Source organism: Chionomys nivalis, chromosome 9, assembly GCF_950005125.1.
Source record: "Chionomys nivalis chromosome 9, mChiNiv1.1, whole genome shotgun sequence".
Lineage (NCBI taxonomy): Eukaryota > Metazoa > Chordata > Mammalia > Rodentia > Cricetidae > Chionomys > Chionomys nivalis.
The window spans coordinates 20214249-20234918 of NC_080094.1; the positions used below are offsets into that span (position 1 = coordinate 20214249).

Here is a 20670-nt window from a genome sequence, read left to right on the forward strand (position 1 = left end):
GGCTGAGCCAGGCTTTGGCCTCTGGCAGGTAGGAGCGAGCTGAGGCCGGTCCTGTCCTTCAGCATCAGGCTCTCCCAGCTTGGACCTGGTCCATCCAGATAGCTCTGACTTAGCCTTCAGTCTCGTCAGCTTGGTCCTCACTGTGTGACCTGGGCCTGCCCGTTGCCTCTCTAAGCCTGTTTCTTTATCTGACAAAGGGGAGAATCCAGGGACGGCTGAGAAAATGGCACAAGGCAGCATGCGTACAGTCGGTATTCACCCAGCAACCTCACCTCTCACTCTCTAGAGATGCGTCCTCAACACCTCATGAGGTCACATGGCCATGTAGCATCTGTATCCATGCATGGTGGGCCCTGTGACCCCTCACTCACTAGTTCTGGCCTCTTTGCCCCAAAGGTCCACCTTCCAGAAGTCACTGGGCTCTTGCACACCTAGGGAACTCACCTACCCCCAAATGGGCAGCTCAGCCTGGCTCTCTGCTGCTCTGAGCCCAGATCACACATACACATGCCACACATGCATACACATACACACACACCATATGCACATGCACACCCGTGCACACACACACTTTCTTTAGCTCCTCTTGCATGGCTGGTACCTGTTCCTTTCTTTTCCAGCCCAGTGATGGTTTTTACTGGCTCTGCATCATCCTTAGAGGGTCTGGAGCCCCGAGTGTTGCTGGTGGCTCAGTAAAAGATGTCACCTGGTGGGGTGGGGGCAGCTTTCGGGGTGGTGGTGATGTGCTGGGTCTCTCTGCTCTACCTGAGCTCTGTTGGGTATATATGTGTGTGGTGTGCTTGCTTGTGTATATGTGTTATGTGTATATGTGTGTGTGTGTGGTATATGCATGTGTGAGTGTGTGGTATGTGTGTAATCTGTGGTGTGTAAGTATGTATGTCGTATCATGAATGTGTGAGTATATGGTGTGGAGGGTGTGATGTGTATATGTGTGTGTGGGTCTGTGGTATGTGTGTGTGGGGGTGTGCTGTGTTTGTGGTCTGTGTGTATATGTGGTATATGAATGTGTGAATGTTTGGAGTGTGTGTGGTGTGTGAGTGTGTGGTCTATGGTGTATGTATGTCATATTATATATATGTGTGTAGGGGTGTGTTGTGTGTGATATGAATATGTATGTGTGAGTAGGGTGCGTGTATGTGGGGGAGTGTCTAGTATGTGTTGTGTGTGTGTGGTATAGGATGTGTGTGTATTATGTATGTGTGTGTGCAGTGTGGTATGTGGTGTATGTATATGTGTACGTGTGTATGTATGTGTGGTGTGTGTACGTATGTGATGTGTACGTGTGAGTGTGTCTGTGTGTGCGTATGTGCGGTGTGTGTGTATGTAGTTGGTTCTCTAAGGACAGCCCAGGGTCCCCCTTGCGGAGGTCCCAGAGCAGTTGCGTTCACAGCGGGCTGTGCTCAGTAGGAAAGGTGCTGTTGTCGTGGCGGAGCCTGAGCACTGAGAACAACAGTTCAGCAGACTGCACACACTTTGTCCAGCTACACACTGAAAAACAGCCAGTGTGGCAAGTGTGTGCTCTGAGTATTTTATTACATTTTTAAAAAGCCCCCAGCGGCTTCCCTAAATCCAGCAGCTGCCCCAAGTGAACCCAAGTGAACACTTCACAGCTCTTATCTGGACCACACCCCCACTCTGACCCTGCACTTCCTCCTCCCGGGGTCTTCAGTCCTGTCCCTCCCCATGCTCGTAGCTTTCCTGACCTCTTCACTAGCCGGCAGTCTTCCAGCTTGTCTCTGTTTCCATCGTCCAACTGACACACGAATTTCTAAAAGCAATCATTCCGGGCTGTTGCCTGCTTCGTCCCAGTGCCAGGATGGTGCCAGGCACACAGCAGGTGGCTCAGTGAACTCCGCCGTGTTTGGGAGTACACTGGTCACAGCTATTGTAGCAACCTGGCATGAATCCACTCTGAGTCTTTTCAAGCTGCCCAAGAAAGCGAGGCTCAGAGGGCCCAGGACCATCACGGCTAGTCCCCTGCTGCAGCATAGAAGGCAGGAAACCTATTTTACCCGCAGTTCTTGTACAAAAAACCCCACTTCCTCCAGGCCTGGTGAGGTGGACTGCCATCAGGCTGTTTCACCATGGGGTGTGGGTGCCCAGAGAGGGAGTGACTGAGCCTGAGGTCACAGAGCCCGAAGGCACAAGGTCAGCTCACAGCTCTAAGACTGGCTGGGAAAGTTCTCACCAGAACTGACATTTTATCTAGGCCCCCCTCTTTTTTCAACATAGGAAGTGTGACACTTTGGGGGTCATTCTAGGAAACCAGCTCTGTGCCTAGCCCAGAGCAGTATCCCCCGACCCCTGATCCCGGGGCGGGGGTGGGGTGGTGGGAATAGGTGCTCTTTAGACCTGGTCGATCATTAGCTAATTCTTTCACACTGCTTAGGAGAGGAAAACCTCCCTGAAAGGAAACCACAGGCGAAGAGGGCGACACAGGCAGCCCCAGCCCCTTCTCCCTGGAAACGGGGCAGTATCTTTGGCCTGGACTAGGTGGAGATTCCTCCAGTGCCGCTCTCAGCCTGATAGATTACCTGCAGGAGAGGGAAGCAGTATAAAGTCGGGAACTGTCTCAGAAGGAACGGACGGGCCAGGACGACTTAGCTGTGTGCCTGCCCCTTGTGAGAGGCAGAGGAATCCTGTCACAGCGCTGAAGGAATGTGCTGTGTGCCCTCGCGGGAAGATGGTTGCCTGAGCTTGCAGTCAGGAAGGAGGAATGAGAAACACCTCTCTGACCCCTCCTCCCTCAGGGGACCGGCTCTGTCTCATAAAGGCTCTGGCCTTCAAGGAGCCCAAAGGGGAACAGAGACACACACACCAGGGCCTGCTGTGTGCACAAAGGCTGAGACTGGGAGTGGGTGCTGTGCACAGCTGTTCAGGGCACACACGATTTGCACCGACCATGAAGTAGTGTGTCTCCCTCCCCTCTGGGTTTGTCACGCTGTATGTGGGAACTCTGGAAAAAGGCAGGAGGTCTGGAGGATCCTGAGGAAATGTAGGCCTGCATCAGGAAGGACAGTCAGAGGAGGCTCTGAGCAGAGGGGACAAGCTTGGGCGTCAAGCTGCCAAGGCTGCACGGTGAGGAGACAGGGCATCCAAGGGTCCGTGTTACAGGCAGGCTCCTACATTCAGCTTTTGAGGATGGCCTCCATTTCTCCACAGGGCACTTGTACTACCGGCGCTATTATTTACTTAATATTTATTTTCAAAGCATCTTTCCCATTTTACTTAAATAAATTCAGCTGAAAAGGAGACTTTTATTACTGCCATAAATGGAAAATCAGCATCGCTTGCCATCGATAGCGGGAAACTGTAAAAATCAACACAGAAGCAGCCGGCATCCGTAAATCCCAGCCAGCAAGGCTGCTACGAGCTCCTGCCTCTGCCTCCAGTTTGCTCCACTCACTGGGAGGTGGGTGAAGGGAAGAGGAGCCAAGGGGAGCTTTTGGGCTAAATCCAGAGTAGTACCACAAATAGACAGTCTTTTCTATCCAGAAGGCTTGAGACACAGGTCCCACTGAAGTGTGATAACCGTGGCCACTCCCAGTCTCTGGCCTGCTTCCATCTCACTGGTTAGTATCACAATTTACATTTAGACCTCAGAGGCCTGGCTGGGGCTGTGCCACAGACCCGAGCCTTGGCCTGTCACTGCCATCAGAACAGCATCGACACTGCGTCCCCTCCACTTGGTGATACTTGCGGTGCTTGGAACAAGTGAGGCAGAAAACAAGGTAGGAGACCCTCTGGTCTGTTCTTCTCCAAGCAGGGAAGCAGCTGCTCAAGGAGTTGGCTTGTCTCCAGGGGCATGTGAGCATAGCAGACACAGGAGGGAGCAGAACACGGAATTCATGAATTTGGAATGAAATGGGGACCCTCAAGGCGGGTCTATCCCTGTTGGGGCCAGTTTCCCACAGCACAGGAACAATAAATGCCCCAGGGGCTATCTCCCATCCCTTCTGACCCAAGGCCAAATTCAGGTCATTGGTCCTGGGCACCTCGGCCCCTGTCCTCACAGTTCTGGCCTCAGTGGGAAGAGGACCTGAGAGAAAGGGGCCAGGGTGGGGAGCCAGGACTCCCAGGTCAGGTGTGACTATCCCTGAGCTCTGGTTCCTACCTACTTCACTGGCTGAAGGCTTATTTTGAATAGGGAATGGATTAACGAAGATAAAGAAGCTGTTGGTATATGGGGCCTGGTGAGTCGCCAGCACCTACTGATCTCTGGTAGAATCACTCACTGATGAGGTTTAGACCTGAGTGTGTTCACCCAGGTGGGGTCTCTGCCCACCTTGGTATGTGTGTGTGTGTGTGTGCAGGTTGTCACAACCAATACAAATACAAAGAGACCAGATTCAAATATCTAGCTAGGTGCCCAATGATGCTGTGCCTCAGTCTTTCTGTATCTCTGTCTATAAAATGGGAGCAATGACAGCAGCTGCCCCCCAAAGGTTGCTGTGAGATAAAACACCATCACTATCTAATGAGGTGTCTGTTTCCACCCCAGAGAGTTATTTCCTTCTCCTTCCCCAGTGCTGAGATCAAAGGTTTGTGATGCCATGCCCAGCAACCCTAGCTATGTTCAACAGACCTGAAAGTTACTTAAAATTCACTATCCCAAAAGTGAAGAAGGAAGAGATGTCAAGAAACCCACAAAACTGTACAACCTTCACAGCTGTCTGGGCCCCACACAGTCACACCATACCAAAGGAAGCCCTGAACCAGTAAGTGATCGACTCCCGGCTCCACCTTCCCGCAGCCCTGGCATCTGGACTGGCCTGTGCTAGGCATTTCTGCGTGATAAGATGTGGTCTTCCAGGACCGGCTGCCTTCACTGAGCACAGTGGCTTTGAGGTAGTGGCAGTGTTTCGTTGCACTTTGTTCCTTTTGTTTGTTTACTTTTTTCTATTTTTATTTACTTTATTTTGTATGAGAGTCGGAGTGGGGCTTGTGCCACGGCCCATGTGTGGTCAGAAGACACTTTTGGGAGTTGGTTCCTTCCTTCCATCCACCACGTGGGTCTCGAGGGTTGAGATCAGATGGTCAGGCCTGGCACCTTTACCCACTAAGCCATCTCATTGGCCCTCATGACTTCTCACAGGTCAGTCCATTCTTTCTTCCTTCCTTCCTCCTTCTCAAGAGAGGGTTTCACGTGACCCAGGCTGACCTTCAACTTGCTATGAAGACAAGGATGATGACCTTGAACTTTTGACCCTCCTACCTCTGCCTCCCAAGTGCTGAGATTGGTTGCAGATGTGGGCCACCATGCTCGGTTCTGTGGTACTGGGAATAAAACCTGGGCTTTTCTCTGTGCTAGGCAAGCAGTCAAGCAACCCGGCTATGTCCCCACTTACAGGTGTTTCTTTTTTAATCTAGTTATTTTTATTTTATGTACTTTGGTGTTTTTCTATGAGTGTCAGGTCCCCTGGAACTGGAGTTACAGACAGTTGTGAGCTGCCATGTGGGTGCTGGAAATTGAACCTGGGGCCTCTGGAAGAGCAGTCAGTGCTCTTAACTGTTTGCTTATTTGCTTGCTTGAAACAGGTTCTCACTTTGTAGCCCTGGCTGGCCTGGAACTTTCTCTGTAGACTAGGATGGACTTGAACGCCTGCCTCCATTTCCCAGGTGTGTGCCTCCACATCCAGCTTACAGGTATTTCTTTAATGCAGTAAGAATTCTCACTACAGCCAGAAGAGTCCTTCTCACTCTCCTCTCCTTACATTGGGGAAACTGAGGCAAGAAGGAAGAGACCTGCTCGTGTTTCCTGCCCGGCCACTCAGACACTATGCATGCATCCACAGTTCTCTGACCCAGCTGCTGAGGCAGAGCGCTTCCCGAGGCCACCAGCACACGTGGAGGGAGACGAGGGAGACGGCAGTAGAATTACAAATCTAGAGAGATTTAAGGAGAGCAAAAATATTCTGGCACTTGCAGGATTGTGGGAGTTGATCAGGCTTCCCCAGTGGGATTCCTGCCTCCTCCTCCCACACAGGCCACAGGGAGGGAGAGGAAGGCAGGTGTGGGAGGCCCAGGGAGGAATGGCTGGGCCAGCAGGAGGGAGGCAAGCAGGCCAGAGGGGCTGCAGGCTCCAGACATTGTTTCTCTTCCCTATCCTGCAGAGCCACTGGGGGCCCTTGCCCTGATGGCTAGCGGGGCTCACTGGTGTGAATGAGGCCCAACATCTAGGCCCCCACAGTGTGACTCCATAGCCCAGGCATACACCGACTTGTTGCCAAACAGGGAGAGAGGGCCAAGAATGGGGAGCAAAGATGGAGGCTGCCCTCCATCATAGGAAAGAGAACCTTTCTAACGCTGAGACCCTTGAATACAATTCTTCATGCTGTGGTGACCCCTGACCATTAAAGTATCTTGTTGTTCTTCATAACTGTCATTTTGCCACTGTTATGAACTGTAATGTAAATATCTGATATGCAACCCACTGGGGATCACGAGCCACAGGTTGAGAACCATTGCCCTGAATGCAGCCAAGAGAAGAAAGAAGAGACTTGAGAACACCAGAAGGACCCCCGGAGAGTGGGGGGGGCAGCAAAAGGGGAAGAGGCAGAGATGAGGTAGGCAAAAGTGAGCTGCAGAGGCTACATCCAGGGTGCTCTTGAGCAAGGCTCTTAGGCAGCTCAGTTGGCAGGAGCAGAGGAAGGACAGCACTCTGGGGCCATCCTTGTCCCTACCGAGAACCTCGTGTCTGCCTAGTCACAGCCCCCGCTCACTCTGACAACTGCACTTGTGAATCCCAAGGTGGCTTTCAACATGTGCTCTGAAGACAGGCCAGGATTGGAGCTCCTACTGTGTTTTCTCACCACAGTCCAGTCCTAGGTTAATCTCTGTGCCTCCATTTCTCCACCTGCAAAATGGGCTTGTGAGGCCCACACTAGTTCCAGGGAATACTGACACACTGGTCGTGTCTCCTCTGCTTTTCACTCCCCTTCGCAGGGTGGGCTTACTGTGGCTCCTCTTTCTCCAAGTCTCTAGTCTTCTTTTCCTTAAGAGAGGATTGGCCTGGTCTCTTTAAGTCAAGGTCAATTCTAGAGTCAAGAATTTTGAGCAGAAGGGGTTCTGTCCCACCCCAGGGCCTTTGCACTTACGGTTGTCTCTGCCTGGGCCAGAAGCACAGCACCAGAAAGCAGAGAAGAGAGGGAGGAAGAAGGGGCATTCAGGGTTCCAGGATTGGGCTAGTGGCAAGGGACCCTGCCTGCAGGAGTCTAGGCTCATAAAGGGACCAAGGGGCGACTTCAGCCCTGCCCCAGGTCTTCCTTGGGCATCAGCCTGCCCCTCCCTCTCTGGGCATGCAGGCCCAGAGACCATTAGTGTGGCTTTGTTTTGAGTGCTGTTTCCACTACTGAGAGCTCTGGCCACAGGGCCTCCATTAGGGACCCTTTCCCGGGGCCGATGACAGGCGGCAAACAGCTCCCCAGCGAGCCAGCAGTAATTGCTGCTGTCTCCAAGGCCGGAAATGATTTTTTTAAAGCCTCACAAAGCAAAAAAGACACCCGGCTGTACGCTTTCTGCCTTCTTACCCTAGCCAGGAAGCAAGCCTGAAGGTCTGAGCACGGAGCCCACTGGAGACTCCTGGAGGCCAAGAGTTTGCTGAGGAAGCCGGGCTGGGGGGCTCAGTCTGCCTCTCAGAACCTCCGTTTCCTCCCCTACAAGCTAAGCGTGTAGAATGATGTCCAGGGTACCTGTGGCTGGGTGCACAGGAAACCTGGGGGAGAGCCAGGGGAGAAGGACGAGAGTGAGCCAGGCAGGGAAGGACACAGGGACAAATCTGCAAGGGGAGAGGAGCCTGGCACAGGAATGAACTGGGAGAGGAAACACACTCCATGTACATATGCATGCGTGCATACACACCGGTTCCCACCCCCAATCCCCTGACATGGCCACCCTCCCCAGGTGCTGAGCCAGTGCCAGCATCCCACAAGCCCACACGTGTTGAGGCTGGAACTATACTCAATGTCGTCCTGGCAGGGGGCATCTCCTCCAGCCTCCCACACCAGCCCGAGCTCCTGTTCCCCACACCGCACCAGCCCAACCCAGGCCTTCCCCACTCAGAAAATGTCCCGCTGGGGTGTGTGGAGAGATGACTCAGTGTACGCCTTGCAAGCCCAGGGACTTGAGTCTGATCCCTAATGTCATAAAGCTGGGTGTGGTGGCGTGAGTTTGTAATTGCAGTGCTGGGGAGGCAGAGCTAGGTGGATCCTGGGGGCTCACTGATTAGCCTGTCCTAATCAGTTAGTCTCAGGCCAGTGAGAGACCTGGTTCAACAAACAAACAAGCAAGCAAGCAACAAAGAAACCCAAAGTGGGCTGCATCTTAGGAGGAACATTTAAGGTGGTTCTCTGGCTTCCTCATGCATGTGCATACATGTGTAGAGCCATGCATGCATGCATGCATACATACATACATGCACGTGTGATGCCCTGGGTTAGATTCCCAATGACACAAAGAGAAAAACGCAGCTCACTCCAGGGACCAGAACCCAGGTGCTAACATGCTCTGTAGGCCCTGGCCACTGTTGGCTTTTCCAGACAGGTTCACACAACTCTAAATTTCCTTACTAGAGTGGTGAGGCTGATTCCCTGGGGAACCAGAGATGGAATTTGGGGTCGCCCACAGCCTTTTGGAAGTCCAAGAGAACCAGGTTCATGTTTCAGAGGCAATAGTGGATTATGATTACAGAGAAAAGAGGAAGCCACGGGTCTGTGCAAGCCGAGGCCCTCCAGGCCTCCACATTTGGCCACTTACTCATTCAGTCATTGCTCATTCATTCATTCACTCACCCCCTCACTTGGCTGCTGTGTGGGTGTGTCTGAAATAGGCTACATACGTGTGTGGTTCTGAGTTGTCTTTCTATGTCTGTGTGTGTGTGTGTGTGTATGAGCATGCACGTACCTGCATGTACAGACAGAGAGGTGGGGGGAACAGGGACATGAGAGAAGATGGAAATAGCAGTCACAGAGAAAGGGACCGAGAGACTGAGTGGCAGAGATAGGGAGAAAAAGAGACAGAGAAAGATCCAGAGAGATGGAGACCCAGAAAAAAAAAAGAATAACGGGAAAGTGAGTCCAGGGAGGAAGACCCAGGCAGATGGCAGGCACAGCACCTGGCCAGTGGCACTGCTGACCCCAGGCTGGCAGTTCCCCAAGGCCCCTTTCAGCTCCTGAGCTGACCGCCCACGGCTACCATGAAGGGCAGTGGAGGCTGAACCTGAAGCAAAGACCACAGAACAGAGGATCCCAGCCCAGTCCCTCTCCATTCCCTCCTAACCTGCCCACCCTCCAACTACAGCCATCCAAATACACTGCAGGAACACAGTTAAGCAAATTCATCATTCCCTGGGCTGGGGTCCCCAGGTGGAGACACACAAGCAGCACACATGTTCACAGGGCCCCAGCATTCTCCCTGACAACGCCTGAGACCGCAGAGTGCCTTATGGGTTCTTTCAGGCAGAATGCAGCACCCTCGGTATCCTGGCAGTCCCTCCCCCATGACAGCCTCACAAGCCAGGGCAGGGAGCCAGGGCACTGTCAGGTTCAGGACCAGGGCTGCCCACACACTCAGGCAGCCAAGCAGAAGCGGAAAACGCAGGAGCTCGGCTCTGTGTTCCTCACCCAGACTGAGCCTGTGTGCCCTGCCACATCTGTGTGTCTCCAGGTAAGTTATGTCTGACCCCCTTTTGGTGGCCTGGGCTGAGAAATGGGGGTGTCCTTGATTCTGTGGTGATGACCACGTGGTGAGAAGAGAGTGGAGAAGTGGGCAAGAGGGTGGGGAAGACTGGATGATCGAACCTCAGACTCCAAGACCTTGAAGACAGGTACCACAGGCTGTGAGGGACCTTAGCCCCCAACTCCACCCACATCTGCTGCTCTGGACAAAGCGAGGCTCCTGAGGGATTTCAGAAGCCTGGCATTTAGGAGCAAACTCAGTATTGTTCGGTTGGGGAAACTGAGAGCAAAAGAAAGGCAGGCAAGCCACCTAGCAAGAGAAAGGGGAGCTAGGCAAAGCCGCTGGTATCTGCCTGCCCCTCTCCCTCTCTAGCATTTTTGCTGAGGCAGAGTAATGGAGTCAGAGAATCCACCCCAAGTAGTGAGCCAGGTAGGTCCACCTACTGTGTTCCCTAGACGCTGGGGAAGAAGCATCCCTACTATGGAGCCTAGATGTGTGTGGGGGGGAGCATTCTCTCCCCTGGGAGCTCTCTCCCCTCCAACCTATCCCTAGTCAGCCTGTGGCTACCATGCAATGCGTCAGACCTTTATAAACACCTGCTGTGTCCTGGCTCATCCACCCTCCACGAACTCAGGGTTGGAACCTTTGGGAAATAAAGTAGAAGCCCTTCATGACATCTCCAGCTAAGACATGGCTGGATCCTGCTTGTACACCTTGTGTGATGGGGAGCTCACTCTAGGTACTGTCATTGCCCAGGGTGAATGCCCTTCTCTGAGCCGAATGTCACACCCTGATCCTATGCTCCCTGAATAGTCTCATAAATTATACTTAAGTATTCTTTATGGGCATGGTTTCTGTCCCTTCCACAAGCCTGAGAACTGCCCATGGCAGGAATCTTATCTGCCCACTTCACTGATAGTTTCCAGTAGCTAAATGGCCTGGCATAAGGCAGATGCTCAATTGATATCTGTCAAGTAAATGAATGCACAACTCCTAACAGTTGGCAACATACCCCACCAAGGTAAAGCCCTGGCAGGCCCCCAAAGCTGCCCATTCCTATTCTGGATGCCCACTGCCAGGCCTGGGTACCACCTGTACTATGATGTTCTTAATGGCTTCCTATAAACAAACCCACTATTTTTAGTACCCTGTTAGTCCCATCCTAAGCAATCATATCTGTGAAATCACAGTTTTGATGTGCTGGCTATATTTTCCAGCCCACATTAAAATAAATGCATAACTATTAAAATGTAAGAGGTTTGTCTGGGCTCTGCCTAAGACCATCTCTCAGGGAAGGCACAGTTTGGCTGAGGCCCTAGGGAAGCTTTGGGAGGGGTTGAAACTGGAGTTAGGGGTGAGGTAGAACGGAGCTCAGGCCCCAGAGATCCCACTGGTGACTTCCAGGAGGATGAGGGGCTACTCAGCAATGGGAAGGGCCTGGAGGAAAAGGTGCAGGTCCAGCCTCCCACATTCCTTCTCCGGGATACTGGGCACCACAGGGAGCCAGTGTGTGGGTACTGATCCTAGATTGCAGATGGCCACTGGGTGGATTGGTTCTCTGGTTTAACTCTCTGCACGTTTTTCTGATGTGCCACCAGATCAGGGAGGAAGCCCAGTTGCACCCTTTCTCCCACCTGGCAAACACATTCCACTGCCACCCAGGGACTGGGTTCAGGCTATCCACTGCAAGGTGAAGTCCGTTATCCACCCCACCCTGTCCTTGCTGTGGCCAGTAGCCTTGAGGAGACACCAGCTGCATGAGGCTTTCACTGCAAATATGGATTTCCTGTGATATTCAAGGTATTTCAGTGTTTCTAAAATATATTAATGTGGATGGAGCAAGTGTGAGAATTGGAAACCCAGACCATCCATCATTCCCTGGACCTCCCTGCGCTGGCTTGAAGTGTCCTTCCCACAGCCCTGCCAACTGTCAGCGTGATCCTAAAATCTCAGAGAGTGGCCGAGCACCTAGAAGTGGGCTTGAGTCAGGTTGCCTGTCCTCCCATCTTTCTCTCCTTCCTTTCTTGCATTTTTAAAAAAAGATATTTTGGTTGCTTTTTCTTTTTTTTTTTTTCAGGTTGCCTTGCTGTGTAGCCCTGTAGGCCACAAGGAAACACCCATCACCCTTGCTGTCCTAGAAGCAAGGGACAGAGTCCAAGAGGCCACCTGTAGCTCCCATTTGGTAAAAGGGCCCTGGAGTCTGCTGAGGGCAAGGTGTCTAAAGCAACTGGTGTGAAGGTCTTGAGGAAAACCATTTCTGAGGGCCAGGTTCCCACAGGAGGCCGGGAGGCCCTGAGCCAGGCTGAGTATTTATGAGAGTAATTGATGGTATAATCACCAGTGCGGGAGACAAAGGAGAACACACATTTCTAACATCATAACCTTCAGGAGACAAGACTCAATTTTCTTCAGTCGTCCAGCCACCAAACCAGCCGGCTTATGGATGGCGAGATACCGACAGTCAGGGAAGGAACCCAGGGAGGCCACAGACCATTTTTTCAGAGCGCGAGCTGCATCTCAAATGGTCTGGAGCCCCTCCTCCAGGGCGCCCCACTGCTTCTTCCCGGCAATGCAGAACACCTCAGACCAGCAATCATTCACTGGACTAAGCGCCAAGCCAAGCTGGGGGCTTTGTCTGTTCTTGGGGGCATTAATAATTGACGGTTCCGGGCTGGGTTTGGGGCCGCATCTTCAATGGGCTTCCGAGGCTTCACTGTTTAGATCATGCCTCTTTAGGAAGCCAAAACAAGCCTGAGCACTTGGTGATTACCACTCTACAGCCCCCAGCAGGTATGGGTGACTATGGCAGGGCTTCCTGTCTCGAGATGCCAAGAATTGCCTAGGAGCTCATTAAAATGCAGATGGGGGGAGCAAGGACTGAGGTATAGGTCAGTGGGAGAGCTCTTGCCAAGCTGGTACAAGGCCTTGGACTTGATCCCTAGCACAATCAAAAGAAGGGAGCATGAGATGGCTCGGCAGGTAAAGGCGCTTGCCACCAAATATTACAACCTGAGTTCAAACCCCAGAACTCTTATATGGTGGAGCTAGAGAACCAGCTCCTGCGTGTTTCCTCTGACCTCCACAGCACACTCCAAGAAAATAAACAAATGGAAAGAAAAAAGAGGGAGGGAGAAAGGAAGGAAGGAAGGAAGGAAGGAAGGAGGGAGGGAGGGAGGGAGGGAGGGAGGGAGGGAGGGAGGGAAGGAAGGAAGGAGAGAAAGAAGGAAAGAAGGGTCAGTGGTCTGGGGGCATATACATCATCACAAACACCCTGGTGTGCTCAGACTAGGGCCTGTAAATGTCTTCACAAAGCTCCCACCTTCCTGTCCCAACCCAAAAGCAAAGGAAGCTCCGATGTGGACTCCAGCAAGATCTGCCTGCCCCCTTCTCGAGCTTCTGGTCCCTCCTGGTGAAATTTACTGCTTTCCCAGTTCCCTGGGAAACTAGAGCCCACAGTGAAGCTGGGGCCACGCAGAGAAGGAAGTTCATTACAGGACTGGGCTGAGCCTGTCCGAAGGCTACCCTCAGGATGACAAGACCAGAGGCATCGCACACCTACATTCTGAATCCGGCCCTCCAGTCTCTGTGCCGGTTCTGTCCATGACCTTGGGTAAGTGGTCGGCTCTCTCTGAACTCAGTTTCTTTGAGTATCTGATGCTCATACAAATGATGCCAGCCTTCCTGAGTGCACAGTGGCAAGAAGTCTGGGGCACCTAGAACACACAGCGTTCTATGCACTGTAGCTGCCTTTTTCCCACCCCTGCGAGGGCATGGCAAGGAGCTGGCCCTTTCTTATGAGACAAGGCAAGGCAACTGCTATTACCATGTAGGAAGCTTGAGTCTCTGCACTCAGTCTCCGAGGATTGGGGTTCGGGGTGCCTTCTTAGAGCCAGGCCCCACCCATTCTGTGAGCCTTTGTAAAGCTTGCTTTGAAGGGGGTTGAATGGATGTGGGAGGGAGATGAGGAGTAAACAGACATCCTTGCTGACCTGGTCACAGGCACTCTCTGTGACAACCCCGGGGACAGACAGGTGCAAGGCCATACCTGGTGGCCCGGTAGGGCTCAGATGGAGCTGGAACCATGCGCTATCACTAAACTAAGCAGTTGGAGCTCAGGACTCGTCCCCAGGAATCTTCTACCCCCAACCCTTTAGGCCATACCCAGAGACACCATTCTGACCTGGCCATATTCCCTGAATCAGCTGAGGACACGCGGAGCCCAGGAATAATGAAACGATCAGGCTCCAATCTGCTAAACAGCAATTTCGGGCTTTTTCAGCACACACAGCTTTTATCAAATTGGTATTCTCCTCCTGAACACAAATGGCTTATTAGACATGACCCACTTATTCGCCGCGTCTCACTATCATTAATAACTGTTTCTTTTTGTGATTAAGTGAGTGGCTCCAGACCCTTCCTGTGGTGACAGGGTGCTGGGCCCGGTGGAGGGGCAGCTGTGGGGCTCCTTAGCAGTCACTACTTGGTGACTTTGAACCTGGCAATGTCGAGAAGGCATCCTGGCCCCTGCAGATCAGCTGGGCTATTTCTTGAGGGACAGAGAAGGAGGTCCCAATGGGTAACTGATTTACCCAGAGACACAGTCAGCAGTGGGTCCCATCCTTTTTGCATCCAGCATCTCCCCTGGGCCTTCAGGGATTGGTCCAGAGTGGAAATTGGAAGATTACCCTGGAGCTGTGACCCCCTTCAACTCAGCCTGGCACCAGGGGGCAGGAGGAGACTGTTACACAAAGGGAAGAGCCTGCTTGGTCAAGAAGGACCCAAATCCTGGGAGCCTGGTGCCCCAAAGACAGAATGACTGTAAGCCACAGAGTTCCATGTTTATACCTCAAGGGATCTCAAACTCAGAAAGGGAAGCTCTTCCTAGAGAAGCCTCCTGGTGCAAGTTTTTACAGTGCCAAGGAACTGAACTGGTCAAGCAGGCAGAGAGGGGAGAGAAAGGAGGAATTCCCAGTTCTCCCTGAATGAGAAGGAAGGCGACAGGGAGATGAATGTCCCGGACAAAGTGCTGCTTCGCTTGACAGACCCTGGAGCCAGGCTTGGCTCAGCCACTCTCTCACTGTGTGACCTTGGGCAACTCCTGTCACCTCTCTGAGCCTTGAATTCCTATTTGTAAGTAGAGCGTCAAAATTGTCCTTTCCCTATTTACTGCCTGTACAGCCAGGTCAGCAGAAACCACGACGGACACAAAGGTATGCAAACGATGCACTGAGAGAGGTGTGGGTACTGGGAGCCCCCACTTCCCTAGAAGCAGGGATCCTGAGCACAGCTTTGAAACCCCCTCCCCCAGGAGCGACTTCGTTCCTACATCACACCTGTAAAGGGTCTTCCCCTGGTATCTAGGCCCCTGCACACACCCCTCACTCCTTCCCACTAGGATAAATCATCCGGACCTCAGCCCTTTGTTCAAACCTCCTCTGATCTGGGCACACAGAGCACAGCATGGTTGCCGCAGCCTCTGCTGGGGAAGAGAGCGGGGTCTGCTCCGCTTTCATTCATTCCTGCCCCATAACACAGCATAGCTCAGAGGCAGGGAGCCTCCACGGCTGTGTGTATCTCATATCACCCAACTCTGCTCCCAACTTGGGCTCCTGTGGGGAGGGAAGGCGCTTCCTCCGACACTTAGGCAGGTAGGACAGGGAACACTTGCTTGCTCCCTGATCCCACAATGCTGGAGTTGAGGTTCAACATTTCAGTCCTCTGGGGCAAAGGTGAGATGGGGGTGCCCTGAGGAAGGATGCAGGGGTTTCCTGCTCACCCCAGAGACAAACAAAACGCCCTACATTTCTCTTCGCTCCTTGCCTCTGGCTGGAAGGAGTGACCTCAACTACTCCAGTGTATCCCAGCTCTCCACCCCTACCCCTTCATCCTCCACATCGCCCTTATTCCTGGGATGCCACCCACATGGCAAAGGAGGCTGCCTCCCTGGCTAGCAGGTCTCAAGCAACAGCATTTGGCGTCCCTCAGGACCATTTCAAGCGGTGGAAGGGATGGATCCAGATGAAGCAGACGAGAACAGCTTCAGCGTCAAACCCACAAAGGAGAAAGGCATCTGGGCAGAGAGGAGTGGGTGGGCAAAGTATGTGCACAAGTGTGTGCGTGCATGTGTATCCGTGTCTGCAGGCAGACAGGCAAGAGTTGTGGCGAAGCAAAGCGTGGATGCCTGGGTGCCAGCTGGCAGGGTAAACCAGCAGCCAGTGTCTGATGCGTGTGCATAGTGGGCACAAGTGTATTTACTAGTGAGGAGAGGCTCGGAGGAGTGTGCGGAGTTGTGAATGTGGGATGCAGTGAGCGTGATTGAGTGTGTCCGCGGCTGGAGACATCTGTATGGTCGCGGAGGTGTGTGTATCCGCGTGAGCGTGTGCGCGCGTTGAGGGGGTTCTCCAAGAGCTAGAGAGAGAGTGGGGATGTGCTCAGGGCCCCTCCTCTCAGTGCTGGCCAGGATGGGCATCAGGGTGGGTTCCTAGTCCCAGCAGGGGGCGCCTGGGAACTCTGGGCCGCGGCCTCTATGGACGGGGGTTCGAACCCCGCAACCGCCAAGTTGGAGCGTCTGCGGCCGGGGTGGGGTTCGGTGGGGAAGTCCGTGGGGGCGGCACGCGAACTCACCGTGTCCGGAGACGTGGTTGTCCCAGGGCGCATGGCCCGCGGGCCGCGTGGCGCCGCCGAGTTGCAGGAAAAGTGCCAGATAGTGGAGGGCGCCCAGCGCCGCGGCCAGCGGGGCCCCCATGCTGCGCGCTCCGGCCGGGGGGCGCCGCCGCCTCACATCGGGGCTCCGCAGCCTGCAGAGCCCGCGCCCGCCGTGTCCTACCCGGCGCCGCCGCCGCCCTCTCCCGCTGGCCCCGGCCCGGCCCCGGCTGCAGGCAGCGAGCGCACGCCCAGCCCGCCGCCTCCGACTGCGGGACTCTTCGCTTGCGCGGAAGGCCACTCCGTGCCGCCGCGCACCCGCCCTCCCCCTCGCTCCCCGCCCTGAGCCGGCGGCGGCGGAGGGATCCGCAGCTTGATTTATCATCAAAGTTTTGCCCAGGCTGGGATTTTTAAAGCGGTACTCGCAACTGGCCTCCCGCGCGGGAGCGGGGGTGGGGCGGGTCTGGGCGCGGGAGGCCACCTGAGGGCCCGACCACCCTCAGGACGGAACCCTAGGGTGTTGGGAGCAGAAATCTAATGGCCGGGAATGAGAAGCAAAGCCTTCCACTTGCAGCCAGACCCGCGCGCTGGAGAGACCGCTCAACTTTGCCAGCTGGGCGGTGCCGGGGCCACCAGGAGGGGTACAGGCCAGGTGGACAAGGGCGGAGGAGGGACCGGGGCCGAGACATGAGTGACTTGGTTAACGCTCTGGCAGCCTCAGGCTCCCCGCGTGATCACGCGTAGTCCCTACTGTCTGCACCTCAAGGTCTTCGTCTGAGAAATGGGGACAGACGCCACCTTCAGAAGCAGTAGTGAGGTTCTTTGGAGTTGAGTGTGTAAAGTGGGTAGCATCGCGACCCCCACACGTCCCCTCTGTGGTTATCGTTGTGGTTCCCCGCTCTGGGACTCAGTTTTCAGCGTCTCCACGACAGGAGAGAGGCTAACCAGTTAGTGGGGCTCCTAACTTAAAGGTGTTGGGGCTCTACTCAGTGAACTGGATCGCCCCCTTCTGGACCGTAAGGCTGTCCCTTGACGGAAGAGTCTAAATGGAGGTGTGTGTGTGTGTGTGTGTGTGTGTGTGTGTGTGTGTGTGTGTGTAAAACATGAAGCTTCTTCCATTCCTAAGTGTGGCAGTCCAATTCCGATTCCTTCCCCGACCTCTTTTACCGGGCTGTTGGGACTGGAAAGCAGGGTTTTGGCTCGTTTTAAAAGAGAAACTCCTTCCATCAGACTGCTTTCTCCGAGGTCCTGTGAAGATCTGGCGCAAGACCTCAGACCCCAGGAAGGGTCCGTCCTGCTCTCAATTCCTGCTTCGTCTTCGCCGGCCGTGGTTTCAGCATCGCGAAGAACGGCATCCTTCTCCCTCCAGCCTTTAAGTACCGCGGACAGCGCCTCGGGGGCGCTTAGATGCAGGGTTCAACACCGTAGACAGAGACTTCCCGCTCCTCAAGCAGCACCACAGGGGTCCCCTAGTCAGCAGGGCGCACAATACCCAAAGTTTGAGAGAGCTAAGAAGCGGAGGGACACACTGTGCTCGCTGCCTTTATTCTGTCTTTCCGTCCCTCTTTCAGAGATTACGAGGGGTAGCACACTGTTGTCACCAGGAACGACTCAGCTTCCTCAAGACCTTGTCCTCTTTCAGGCCAGTAGTACTTAGAAGCATCATTGCAGAACCACGGACATTCCCGCCAAGAGCTTTTTCAGCACCACGGACAGATCGCCTCCTGGATCACCCGCAGCGCAGGGATCAACAGTCCAAGGCCTTTCCAAAACACTGTGGAGGCAGAACTGGGACTCAAGCCTGGGCTTTCTCCTCTTAAAATTCAGACTGGAAACAAACAAATACATTTTAAAATAACGGGGGCGGGGGTACAGCAAAGGGACAAGAAATCATAGCTCTCAGGACCTAGTTACTATATTTGAAATTGTTTTCTGGTTAGTTAGGTTTTTGTTTTGTTTTTGGTTTGTTCTTTGTGTGTGTGTGTGTGTGTGTGTTTTTAAAGTGTTTTATGTAACCAGGCTGGCCTTGAACTCACTATGTAGCTTAAGCTGGTCTTGAACTCTTGGTTCTTCTGTCTCTATCCAATCCTGGGATTACAGGTGCATGCATTATCAGGTCCAGCTTCTAGGAAAGATTTGACTCTATAGGGCTCCTGGCTGCATAGTTGTCCCGTATCCATGTTCATTTAGGAATTTTGGCTTGTCTGACTGGCATTCGTCTCTCTGTGGTCCAGCTACTGCTCCCTCCTTGAGTGCTTTCCCTCCAATGAATATGGTTCACCCATTGCCGCCCTTATGTGTACATACCAGATCCAGTATGTCATCGAGTCCCTCATGGGACAAAATCCAGCCTAAGTTCCCAAGAAATGCCTTCTCTCTTCTCCCAGCCCTCAGCCTCTGTAGTAGAGCGGACACGGCAGTGCGCAAAATAACTTAGACATCCCACTTGCCTTCAAAAACATTGGGCCACATCGGCAGGATGTCGGATCTAAGAGTGAACTCTAGGAACTGGAGTCGTGGGTAGAACACTTGCTGCACTAGAGGAGCTGAGTTAAGATCCCTAAAACACACGCAGAACTGACTTCGGCAGTGCGCATCTGTAAACCAGTGTTCCTTCAGCTAGACGTGAGGAGGAGCGTGAGGAGCCCTGAAGCTTATGGGCCAACTGGCCTGCTGTGCAGAATGTCCAACAGCAAGAGACTCTGTCTCAGGCAAGGTGGAAGGTGACGGATGCCGAGGGTTGTCCTCTGACCTCCACACATGAACTGTGGTATGCATACCCATGCATATGGGTACACACACACAGCACACACACATATTTAGATTTTGAAAATCCTAGATCCTGGAGCCACACCCCAAGTTTCAAATGTTGGCACTTGCTAGCTCTGCTACCATAGACAGGTCATTTCCTTTTTCTGCCTCAGTTTCATTCTCTGTAGTATAAGGATAATAATACCCTCCTCAAACATCCCTTTGAGGATTAGATCAGTTGTCACATGGACAGCACTTGGAACAGTGCCTGCACACAGGAAATACATGATGACTGTTCCTCCCATTGTCAACTACAGATGAGGAAACCGAGACTCAGAAAAGGTGGACTTGTTGCCCAAAGCAAGGCAAGGCTAGAAAGGGTGTCAGTCTCGGTGGCAGAGACCATGCCCTCAGGAATACGTGAGCACCTTTAACTTAACCCATCCTTACTGCAGCTTTGACAAGGAAGAATGGGGGGGCGGTGCAGTGGCTCCCTCAGAGTTAAACTTCCCAGAACAAGGTCCAAGTCCCCCATTTCCAGTCTCGGGCCTCCCCCACTGTGTCCTATTGTTCCACTTGCCTTCCCTACAACACCTACTTAAATAGCACTTTACAGTTTACAAGTCATATTCACATCCACTGTGACCGAGGTGTTCCCCTCAGGGAACTCAAGGTGTCCCTATTTCTCCCCTTTTAATTAAAATTCCTAAATTTCTGCCTAAGATTTGGAGAAAGAATGATTCACAGTTCCAGTAATGGCTATCAGGGCTCCTGGCCCGTCCCAGGAGTGGCCCGGGCTGCACCAGCTTCCGCCATTCACATTCATGACTCCAGACGCCAATATTCTTCCTTCACAGTTGAGGAGCCTAAAGCTTAGGGAGATGAAGTCACCTGTGCTCGGTGCACATGTGACTGGCAGAGCCAGGTGTAAAGAACGAATCCCCAGGCGCCACGCCTTCCCTGTGTCTCTTGTCTGCGTTCCTGAACCAAATACAAACTGTAGACCCCGAAACAACTGGATGGGGTGAGCAGAAGAGAACCACATTGTCCCAAGAAAGTCTCTGGGAATCCATCAGGGCAGAGCATTCCAATCACTCTTTGAGTTCTGGGATGCTCCAGGAGAGAGGATGTCTCCTGTCCTTGGAGGCAGCTAAGCAAGTATCTGGCAGTCCTAGCAAGCATCCGGCAGTCCTACGGATGGTGTGAGGCAAATAGCACGGCCATTTCCCTTACGCAAATGAGGCTTGGAAGGTGAGCAAGTTCTTTAGCTGGAAAAGGTGCTCATCTCAAAGTTGCTCCAATCAGGGGATCTTGTGCTCTCGATGCCAAGTCAGCAGAGCTCACTGGAGAGTCTCCACCCTCCCCTTGACTCTGAGAGGCCACCCTCCCTCCCTTCCTTGAAAGGTGTCACTTGAGCACTGTGGCTCTGTCAGTGGTAACAGCCGTAAGATTTGTCCTTTTAATCCAGAATCAATAACAAATTTCATTTAAAAATAAATTAAACCAGGCATTGGAAATCATTCACCGTGTGGGCCAGGGCCCTATAGAGCACCGTCTAAATGGCTTCCTCTTGCTCATCTA

The 20670-nt window shown here is 53.1% G+C and overlaps 1 protein-coding gene across 1 annotated transcript in view; it reads right to left on the reverse strand.

Annotated features, from left to right (window-relative positions):
• Window positions 1-16662, reverse strand: part of Vstm2l (V-set and transmembrane domain containing 2 like) — a 29999-nt gene extending 13337 nt beyond the window's left edge. The window contains exon 1 of the mRNA XM_057781125.1: window positions 16321-16662. Within this exon, the coding sequence (XP_057637108.1) occupies window positions 16321-16441 (121 nt within the window). The 5' untranslated portion in view covers window positions 16442-16662. The remainder of the gene's footprint in view (window positions 1-16320) is intronic.
• Window positions 16663-20670: the final 4008 nt, after the last annotated feature.